Source organism: Polyodon spathula, unplaced genomic scaffold (assembly GCF_017654505.1).
Source record: "Polyodon spathula isolate WHYD16114869_AA unplaced genomic scaffold, ASM1765450v1 scaffolds_346, whole genome shotgun sequence".
Classification (NCBI taxonomy): Eukaryota; Metazoa; Chordata; class Actinopteri; order Acipenseriformes; family Polyodontidae; genus Polyodon; species Polyodon spathula.
Window position 1 is genome coordinate 15477 of NW_024471838.1, and position 11405 is coordinate 26881.

Consider the following 11405-nt stretch of genomic DNA (forward strand, 5'->3'; position numbering starts at 1 on the left):
GGTATTGAAATGCCCCACCAGTGCTGGAGAACCCACAAAAACCCCAACTACAACCAGGACCACCGGAAGCACTACAAAGACAACTATGACCACCAGTGGTGGGAAGCCAACTGTGGTCTGCACTGCCTCTAGTATGGTGGTGGAGCTGTCCAAGGAACCTCTGGTACTAGTAGAGCTTCTAGGTGAGTTGGGCTCTTTGCCCCTATGTGGATGAATTTGACAAGGGCACTAGGGAATTGTATGTAAACTTCTCTTGTAGCTGAATCCAGCAAGTGGGTAGCTGTCCTTGATGCTCCTGAGAATTGCAACTACACCTTGATTCAGAGCAGAGAAAGGAACCTCTTCAAAACCCCCTACACGGCGTGTGATGTCAAGATTCTGGTAATCCATTTCTGCTAATGGGCTACTCTTGTACTTCTATTCAAACTTGGTCTGTAAATGCACAACTGTAAAGGGGTTTCTGCAACCGAATGGTTTAATACCATAAGGGGGGAGGGGAGGATAGTAGTAGTGATCCCAAGTAGTGATCATATGATGGGGCTGGCTTCACATGCCCTGACTTGCACTGCTCTTGGATTTCCTAATGTTGTATTTAAGGTTAGTGTTGCCCCAAAATCCCTCATTGGGGATTAGCTAGTTCCAGAGTCTGCTTCAGATTTACTTTCCTCTTACCCTAAACCTTCTTATGCAAATTCTAGAATGAGAACTACTACTTGGCTTTGCGCTATACAACAGTTGATGGAGAAGTAGGGTATGTGCAGATGAAATGCCCGACTAGTGCAGGAGAACCAACAAAAGCACCTGCAACTACAACCACAAAATCAACAAGGACCCCTCCCACACCAGATGTGGTGTGCAACTCCTCTGGCATGATGGTGGTGCTGCCCATGGAACCTTTGGACCTAGTGGAGCTTCTAGGTGAGTTGGGCTTTTGCTAGACACCTGTAAGCTTTTGTCCATGGCACAGTAGGGGGATTTTATGGCAACTCTTTTCTTTTGTAGATTATTCCAACAAATGGATAGTTGTCGTCAAGGCTCCAGTGTACTGCAACTACACCTTGCTGCAGGGAAGTGGAAGGACCCTTTTCATAACCCCCTACGAAGCCTGTGATGTCCGGATAGTGGTAATCATGGGGAGGGGTGAGGGTATATATAAAAACCAGAACACTGGTACAGAAGGTTTTTAAAATGGTGCGTACATGCCACTTTGTATATTGGTTAGTTGCATAGCATATGGCAGGTCCCTTTTTTACGTGCATCATTGTGATTGCATGATATGGTTAGACGCATAACTCTCTCTAATTGCATAAAGCTGCGCGGTTCATTGTACGTTGCATTAATTTGGGTAACTGCATCCCAATGTTGAGTCTTTCCACAATAGCAGTGCCAGAGTGCATTTTTCTACATTGTAGTTGCAAGATCTATAGTACTGTACACACCTGCTAACCAGTTTTACTGGATTACAATAACTTGGTTTATGCAGGCGGTTATCTACTGCAACACTTCATATGCATTGCCATTGAAGAAAGTTATGTTCTCGATACACCATTTTGAAGTTGGTTTAGTCTGAACCTGTACACTTGTGGGTTATTTATAATATATAAAAATACCTGGCAATGGCTGTTTCATACAGAAATCAAAGCTAAATTCATCAAATACAATGCATACCCCCTTGGCAGTGGTAGACTCTTCCAGGCAGGGGTAATTGAATGCTCTGCACCTAACCATTCATGCCATTTTGTATTGGAGGAACTGCCTTAACATTCTTGAATTTTTCCTGCATGCAATCCATAGTTATTTTCTTCTCAATCTGTCGGCGCTGTCAATTCTGTTTGCAAACTACAGTAGCCTGCTTGGAGTATCACTGGGCTGACCTGCTGTTCCAACACTGGGGGCTCTGACTCGTGTCCCTGTGAAATACCTTTGAACACTGTTGAACAGCCCAATAAACCTTGGGAACAACAATTGGATCAGCCAACGCCTGCTCTTCAGCCTACCTCTCCCTTCCAATTCCCGTGAACCCCCTCCCCACCTAAACACTCCCAGATACCTAAACATATGCTGGTTCCACTAGGAAGGAAGCTGACCCCCAGACCTTCCAATCTCCCATTAGGAATGCATTTGCTGTTTTGTCTAGTTCATTTTAGCTGACCACCTCTCCTTCCCTGCAAAGCTGTCTATCAAACAGAGACATTTGCATGTCAGCTACCAACTTTGGAGAAATGTTCTACTGTCATCGGGAGCATTAACATGAATGTATTGTCGTCAGACAGACGAGCCTGAACTGTCAAACACCCCTGTATTTCAGAAACTACAGATAAAATAGCAACCCCTGCATTAGTTTGTGCCGTGACTGGTTCAGTCAATAGAAGGGGGAGGTTGTCAATCGGCTTGTAGAAACGTTCTAGCTTTTCTTGCACAAAATGTATACTAGCTGTTCTCTTCCCTAACTCTGCTCCTGTTTCACTATATGAAGTGCCAGTTAAGATCCTGCACTATAGGGGAAGAGATTGGGAAGGGGGTGAAGAGAAGTGACTTAACAACTCTGTTTTTGGCTTTTAAGGAACTTCCTTTTTTTTTTTTTTTTTTTTTTAGCCGATCGTGTGCTTTAAGCCGCAGTATATTGGTATTCCTCATCTCCTGCTGAGTGGAGCTTGCAAATAGGAAGTGTTTACAGCTGAGAAATCCCCACTGACTGAACAGAGAGCGCGGCATGTACTGTGTTTGCAGAGCACAAAGATCATGCCAGAAGCACTCCCAACAGATGGCACCAGCAGAGGAATAGGTGGATCAGTGATACTGAATGATCAGTTGGAGTACTTGTGTTTTCACTACCATAAATATTGCCCCCACGGGGGCAAGTGGTTTTATGTAGGGACATCCAAGGCAAATAATTTAAAATTCTATGTTCTTGGCAGACTTCCTTACCCAGGGAGACTTGCAGTTGTAAACAAAATACACATCAAGAATTACAGTACAATAGAGCAAGATGCAATGACTTCAGTCCTAATAAGAGCAAATAAAAAACCCAGTTAGGATTTGATATCGGGGCAGTTCGTGAGCAGATGTGTTTAGTTACATCTGGGGTTAGATGAGAGTCCAAGTGAAATACAAGATGCTACCACAAATGATTCTGTGTTCTGTTTTATACTACAAGTATATGTAAATGGAAATAACGTGTACGTCTCAATCAATTTGGGGATTATTTGACAGCGTACAGATGGCAGGTAAGACTAAGCTTTGACATGCAATTATTCCAAACCCTGCTTTTATGGCCTCTTGGCCCGAGGTTTTATCTCTTTTTAAAAACAAAAAGGATGTGTTTTGGAGAATGGAGCACAGGCAGATTGGTAACTTGCCATTTCTTGACAACTCCTTTTCTGGGAAATGGGAGTAAATGAAATCCATAGAAATTTCAAGTAATTGGATGTGGTAGTAATATTAATGCAGCTCTGTGGCAGTATTGTTTGCAACTAGCAAGGCGCTGCTCCATCCTGAAACTTCATCAGAACACTGCAGGCTTGGAATGTAAACAGACTAGTTTTGAAACTAGTCCAGGTAAGTTCTCCCACTTCAGTGGGGACAACAGTGGAAGGCATTGTTACAAAAACACTGGGCTTCATAGTTCTGAAGTGTGCCTAGTAGATTTTCTAGTCGTTGCTTCAAAGCATGCCATTTGTGACACCTGCTGACATGATCACTGTGTGAGTGAACTACCTGCAATTTGCTTGTTTCCTGGTTATACTTTTTGATCAAGCCAACTTCCTCCTTGTTCTAGAATGAGCACTACATCCTGACCCTCCGCTACACAACTTCTGGACAACAAGCTTATGTTCAGATGCAATGCCCAACCGGTGCTGTAGTGCCCACAAAACCCCCTCCCTCTACAACCACTCCACGAAAACCAACAATACCCACTGCCTGCAGAGCCTCAGTCATGACAATAGAGCTGCCTGAAGGACCAATTGAACAAGTAGCTGTGATGGGTAAGGTTGTGCCTTGTCCCAGATAACTTCCCACCCAAATTGCTTGGCAATGAGGATAACCCAATCTCGTGGCAATGTTGCCTCTTGCAGATAAATCCAACACTCTGGTAACTGTCCAAGATGATAGCAGAAAGTGTGGCTACAGCTTGGTGCATGGGAGAGGAAAGAATGTCTTCACAGCCCCTTACACAGCCTGTGATGTCAAGATGCTGGTAAATATTTGTAGCTTTCTGTACTGTTGCTTTTAAACTTCCTATGCATGTAAATACCCTCGCTTGTGCTCTCTCTCTCCTCCCTTGATTCTCTTCCAGAATGGGAATTATGTCCTGACCCTAGTATATGTAACCCTTAGTGGGAGAAGGGTACAGGTGCAGATGAAATGTCCAACCAGTGCAGCTTTACCAACAGGCTCCCCCCTCCCTCCCTTTGGGGTTTCTGTCCTCTGCAGTGATACTTGCATGACAGTGGAGCTTCCTGGGGGACTGCTACAAGATATCCATTTAATGGGTGAGTTGGCTTGGTACACAGTAATGTGGGTGCTGTGAAACAGAAAGCATGCTCTAAATGTGGCATCTGTTGTAGATGAATCCAACAACTTGGTAGCTGTTATCGGTGCCCCCAAGACTTGTGGCTACAGTTTGAAGGGAAATGGCAAAAACATCTTGACTGCTCCTTACAAGGCCTGTCATGTCAAGATCCTGGTAAGCTGAGGGCAATTGCAGCTGTGATTCCCCATTTTTATTGGTGATCAAAATCCTGTCAAGAATGACCAACTCTCTTTTCACTTCTAGAACAACTTCTATATCCTGAGAGTCCTCTACACAACTTTTACTGGGGAGCGAGGAGATATACAGGCCAAATGTCCTGTTCCTGGTCTAGTACCACATGTGGGTGAGTGTTTGTTCACTGGACACAAAATACCAGAGTGCTCAAGTCTGGTGTTGCTTGTCTGCCAATGCTGTTGCTGCATCATGTTGCTTTGTATTGAATACAATGTGCCCCTACACAAGATATTAACACCTAAACTACAGGGTCTTCCCTGTACAACCTATAACATTGAAGTTTACTCTCTTGCAGGGTGCAAGATACCAAGAAGTCAGCAGTTGGCTTGTGGTCCACCTAATGTTGATCCACAACGGTGTGTGGCCAATGGATGTTGTGTGGATGCAAGAACTTCCCATTGTTACTATCCTTTGGATGGTATGGCTTGGTTTTACACTTTTGATATAGCACTGCTCATCTAATGAGCTGTCCAGAGTAACTTTGAACAGCTTGTATAGGAAAACTTTGAGGGTGGAGGAGATAATTGACCTGATTTCCACCCTTACTGTACAGGGGACTGGTCCTTCAGGTAAATGGTTTCATTATTTTGTATTAATGGTTTCTCTGCTTCCTGCTTTTCAGCGTGCACTGCAGATGGGCATTTTGTATTCTCCGTATACCGCACCTCAACCAAGCCAGAAATTGATCCGAGCAGTCTAGTAATTGCAGGAAACCATTCATGTGTCCCTGTAATCTGCACTCCAGACTTTGCGGTCTTCAAATTTCCTGTGACTGGCTGTGGGACACGTGTCTTTGTAAGTTCACTCCTCCTGGGGTTTGGGTTAGTACTAGGACTTCTAGGCTGCAATGCTTTTTACAGCCATATGTTTAAGGGGGGTGTTGGGGTGCTAATCTACTGGCATGCCACTGGTTTTGGGCTGGCCAGGTTGATTACAATCCTCAACTGCTTCAGTGTTCTCACTTTGTAATCATTTTTTTTTCTGTAGACTGTGGCGGAGACTACAATCTATCTTGCTGAAGTTCGTGGTTTGGTTCGGGGGATCCAGCAGATGTATGGACAAATTACCAGAGATGGCCCTTATCGGTAATTTCTTCTACATGCGCTTGGAACAGGCAGCTGCTTAACCCTCTTTCAGCATACTTTGCTGGTTGTAGTGGGTGGGGACCCCATGATCGGAGTTAAAGCCTTTATGGTTTTGTCATTGACTGGAATATCTGTGCCAACTGGTAACTAAATGGATTCTTTGTCTTCACTGTCTCCTCTCTGCACTACAGTTTCCATGTGGAATGTCGCTATTCTAAAGGAAACTTGGCCAGCATGGGTTACTTGGTGGTGAACCCATCGCCTCCATCAGCAGCCTTGGCTTTTGGCTGGCTTGGGGTTAGGTTAAGGATTGCCACAGGTAATTGAACATGATGCGTAACTTCTCCCATTTGGTCTGGTTTGGCATCATGTCTGGTAATGACTGCTAGATTTGACTGGCTCAATTTCCTCTTTCAATGGCTGGTGTGTTACCAATGATGCACCTCTCTTGCAGATGCCAGCTACACCAGCTTCTACCCACAGTCCCATCTGCCCCTGAGATTCTTGCTTGGAAGCAAGGTGTATCTGGAAGTGCAGCTTGTAAACCCTCCTAACCCCAGTGTAGTTCTGCTGGTCCACTACTGCATCGCCTATCCCCGGTCCTCTCAAGCTGCCTGGGTGATCATCTATGAAGGGTGAGTATCCTGATTTGTCTCCCTTTGTCTGGACAAAAGCAACATGCCAGGGATTTGTCCAGCAGCAACTGCCAGATGTGACCATTAACCAGTTCAGCAACTGGTTAGGTGACTGGCTGCAAACATCTAAATTAAATCTTTGCAAGCTAGACTGTTGCAGCTGCTAGCATTACAATATGGCTACCATGCACTTCAAGCCTCCTAGTTGGCAGCTGTAGGACTCCCTTCTGAATTTCTCCCCCACAGTTGTCCAAACATCCTGGATTACAGCAGTGCTGCTGGCCTCCATGTCAAATACAATAACATGCCTGTATCCAAGCACACTCGACGCTTTGAAATAGAAATCTTCCAGTTCCTGGACTACAAGACCAAGCAGCGTTTGGATGAGGAAGTGAGTTTAATAGTGGTCCAATTGTATAGACTCAAGCTTGCTTCCAAATGCCTAGTCATAAATGGTATATTAGACCAAAGCAGATCTACAGCTGCTCCTAACTCCATTTACTTTCTTTTTAGATCTATTTCATGTGTTCAACCGAAGTGTGTTCCCCGGAACGTCGTGTTTGCAATGAAGGATGCTTTGATGGAAGAGGTATGGTCCTGAAAAGCACTATTTGGACTTGGTTTCTGAGAAGGAGTCCTTCTGAAGTTTGGCTGTTTTAGGTTAAGCCTTACATTTTTACTGTAGCATGAAGTCTTCAATCTTGTGCTTTTTAGACCCCCCCCCCCCCCCCCCCCCCCTGAAGTATTTAAGTCCTGCTCCCTTGGTTAAATTTTGGGCACTTGATATCTTTCTCCTTCCACAGAGATGCCTGTTCCCACATCAAGATCTGCTGGAGGGCGCTGTGCAGGAAAGCCCTGTCCTGGGAAATCAAACGTAGACAAGCGAGCTGCTCCTGGTCATGCTGGCTTCATTGCTGTCAGCGAAGGAACCTTCACTTTGGATGAGATTGTGCCCCATGAACAAACGGGCAAGTGATTTGAGATCTTCTGCATTGAAGCAGTACTAGCCTTTTTCATGTGGTGTTGCTCAGTTCTGGCCCTGGGCCAAAGCCAGAACTGAAGCTTCATTGTATTCCTCCCTTGCTCACAGTTGCTTTGCCACTAACTTTTGCTTCCTCTTGCAGAGAAGCACTGGACGCACTTCCATGGTCTCCTGTGGCTGCTTGGTTTGCTGGTCCTGGTATCTGTTATAATGCTCTTCCTCAAATGGATTGGCTTGCAAATTGTCAGGTCCTAGAGAAGCAGTCTCTAACTTGAATAAACCTTTATCTTGTGTTAATTCTGTAGTGGTTTGTGGGTTTTCTTAATTTCAATTCCTCCACCAAATAGAGGGGGGTCACATCTAAGTAGGATTAGAGATGCCGATTTATCCAACATGTTGGATTTGCTGTTTGCAGTAAACTGAGGTTTAATACCCTGAAGTGACAGCTGCATTGTTTTTTGAGCACTCGAGACCTCTTCTGCTGGTGCCAGTAAAGGCGCTGGTACATTGCCATTTGCTGTGCAATTCAGTAGTGCCCTAAGGGTTCACTTGTGTTTATCCAAATACTACATTACCTAGGCTGCAATTGATGTATATTGCATCTAACATGGCGTAGCAGCCGTGACCAAGGGCCAATAAACTGCTGTGCAGTATATGTAGAGATTTTGCTTTAATAGGGCCATCGTGGTGCTGGACAATGGCAACTGTAGCTGCTGCTACTTCTGGGCTGTCCCTGCTGTGGGACAGGGCTTTGGATTGAGGGCAGACAGAAGTCCTCTGACACTCTCTTGCAGGATTCTATTTATACACAAGTATAACACCTTTGCATGCCACTGTTTGTTTGGAAGTGGGTGGGGGGGGGGAGGGATTGATATACAATGTGATCTTGCGTGGGCATATTCAGGTGGAATACATGTGGCACTGGTGTTTTGTCATCTGTCTTGGCTGTTTCTGAGATTCATATGAAACAATGACATGACTGTTTCTGGCCACTTCATATACCAGTCTTTTCCACAAGTACTAAAATTACTCCAGTGAGAAGCCTATAAACAAGATGGTAGCATACACTAATGTGGTACACTCCAGTATGTGACACCAAATGGCTTGGAGAGGGACAAAGCTTACCTTAACAAGGAGCGCAATTTGATTTGTGCTTTTTAAATGGGGTGCTAAATTCTTGAATTGGGTCAAGACAAACCTGTTGGTCAGTACATGATTGTTTGGTTTCTAAGACCCCCTACCCAAAAGGAACAGACTTGACTGGAATGTCATCTGGTAAAAGCATTAGTGCAAAGTGCAGGGTCAGTTTAATAGTATGTGAGCACAGGGTTGCACAAATTCAGTTCATGTGCTGGGATTCGAGTGAATAATTGAATCCCGCACAACCATATGTGTGTATTTGGGTTTGCTGACAAAGGGGTTAAACAGTAGTTTGGAAGGGTCCAAAAAACAGGAGTCCCAGCAAATAAGGGAGAGTTGACAGGTCTGATATAAACCTATAAATTAAGCCTCTCTGTGACCAGAGCCGGAATTATTCTTGGTGATAAATCACTCTCCTGACGTGTGAGGGTGCTGTTTAAAGGGAACAGAGAGCCCTGGACTGGATGACCAGGCAATTGATTCCCGGGGTTAGAAGGAAGTTATCTAGAAAGGGGGCGGGGCTACAATATACTAAATCCTGGACCTGGAAGGGGTAAGATTGGAGAGGTGGGTGCACTAGTTAACCAAGGGGTCATGATTGACGGTACAAAAGGGGGCATAGAGAAGTGATCTTTGTCTTGTTATGGTTAAGCTGAACCGGAAGGAAACGTGTTTGTTTTGTCGTTTAGATATACTGTTATTTCAGGAGCTAACACAATCTGGAGCTGTCAGAGGCCAGCACAAACCTGGACTACACTGCACTTTTGTTTTACAAATAACTGTATTCACACAACAAGCACTTTAGCACTCACTGTGGAGACTTGTGTTTTGCATTATGTGTGGGTGTGCAAGATCGGGACTATTTCGGGAACAACCTGTGGATTAAAACGGTGCAATAAACGGCGCTGTATTGCCTGCTTCTCATTCTCTGACTTTGGATTATAAAAATAAATAACATTGCACCTGGATTACCTTTGTCTGTATGTTCATTTATCAATGCTACATTCCTGCACACTGTTAACTACTTAAATAAGGTGGGCACATTTATTTAAAATAAATAAATCTTTAGATATATTTTTGTACTTTTTATTTTTTCAAATGTGCCTCTGCTGCCTCAATGTACGCTACGCCCCTGATGTTGACAAGGACACAGTGCGGTCCAGTGGTTCAAATCCCACCTCTGCCAGTGACCGACTCACTGTGTGACTCTGAGCAAGTCACTTAACCTTGTAATAAATGTATTGGCATATTCACACTTTCTTTGTCTTCTGAGGCATTTATGTGCTGAAATGATGATTCCTTTTTGAGATGCAACTGCCATGTGTTTGGTCAATAGGGTGTGCTACTTTACATCTATCCAAGTGTTTTATAATTTTGTTTAATGTACTACCGTATTGTGTGTGTACCATTCACAAACCAGTACACAACCCACATGTAATTCTAATAACACAATTGTAATCTAGAATACGATGGATTCAGCCCGAGAAGCCGACAAAATGTGTTGTATATCGCATACTTGGAGTGCCCAATTATTTGACACTTCTTTATTCTGCATTTTGTGATGTCCAATTACAGTAAGTTTCCTCATTGCAGCACTTCTGAAGGTCAGTGATTTACTCCTATCTGTCAACCAAACCAATTCCCTTTTCACTTCCTGGAGCTTAAGAACGGGTGTCAGCAAGTTATTGGCCCCTGGTGGACAAAGAGTCCCCTTGAGCACCTGACCAGTAGGGTCCATTGTGGGTGAGGAGAAACTGACCCTGATCATTGTGCCTCCAGGCCCACAGGAGGGCCAGAGTTAATGCAACATTTCATAAACCACTTACGTTCCGACGAGGGGAGGAGTACTAGCACTTGCTCCCCAGGTTGGAAAGTCCTGATGCAAGCATTTTTATTATATTGTTGCTCCCGAGTATGCTGCGTTGCCTCCAGCTTTATCTTCTCAAAATGACCGACCGACCGACCAACTCCAGGCACATGCTTTACTATAGTCTCTGCTCGGCTTTGGTTTGCTTCCCTACCTTCCTTTATGAATCGAATACCCCAGGGTTGTCTCCCACAGGAGCTCAAAGGGTGAAAAGCCTGTTGATGCCTGTGGTACGTCTCAGATAGCAAAGAGAAGATAAGGAAGAATTTGACCCATTCTTTGTTTCCTTTGTTTTAGTCTTATCAAACTGTTCCACAAGCTCATCACATTGTGGATCACAAACCGATACCCGATGGAACATATTTTGAGGGACCCCCAAAGTTGTTGAATGCATTGGGACATAAAGGCTGTCCCCTGATCAATCAGAATCTCCCTATGTATACCTACATGAGAAAATAAAATCCCGGAAATAAAATCTTGCCAAGATTCTCTCCTCCATCTTTTTCACGCCCGAGAAAATGGAACATCATTGGCTAGCCTGAGAACCTCGCTACGAAAAGGCTGAGGAACAAGACAAATCCTCACATTTCCTAAGGTGGATGCAGGGATTAAGCAGGTCAGATTGCAAGGGGAAAACAAAAGGCAAAAGAAAAAAGGAAACTAAAACACAGTAATAAAACTACAAACAAAAGGTGCTGCTTATGCAGCGTTCTCCCACCACCACTAAACCGCTCAGCTCGGGTCTCCAAGCTAGGCTCTCTTATTCCATCACTCCACGCTGGCTTTGCCAGGTTTCCCCCAGCTAACTACACATGTCCCCTCGAGTACGTAACAATTATTTTTGTTTTATTTAATAGCCGCTGTCTTCCGCAGCCGTGCTTGCTTGTCCCGGTCTCTCGCTCCAGCTGCTGACCATCTTGCCTTGGGT

General features: G+C 44.4%; 1 protein-coding gene across 1 annotated transcript; it reads left to right on the forward strand.

Annotated features, from left to right (window-relative positions):
- Nucleotides 1-258: 258 nt before the first annotated feature.
- LOC121308118 (zona pellucida sperm-binding protein 1-like) lies at nucleotides 259-7767 on the forward strand. Its single transcript, XM_041240404.1, has 17 exons — nucleotides 259-381; nucleotides 699-918; nucleotides 1003-1124; nucleotides 3779-3986; nucleotides 4077-4198; nucleotides 4298-4493; nucleotides 4569-4687; nucleotides 4778-4877; nucleotides 5064-5186; nucleotides 5391-5563; nucleotides 5756-5853; nucleotides 6045-6172; nucleotides 6308-6488; nucleotides 6735-6879; nucleotides 7002-7077; nucleotides 7292-7456; nucleotides 7613-7767. The coding sequence occupies exons 2-17, from the start codon at nucleotides 762-764 to the stop codon at nucleotides 7723-7725; spliced, it is 2226 nt and encodes a 741-aa protein (XP_041096338.1). The 5' UTR covers nucleotides 259-381; nucleotides 699-761; the 3' UTR covers nucleotides 7726-7767.
- The last annotated feature ends 3638 nt before the right edge of the window (nucleotides 7768-11405 follow it).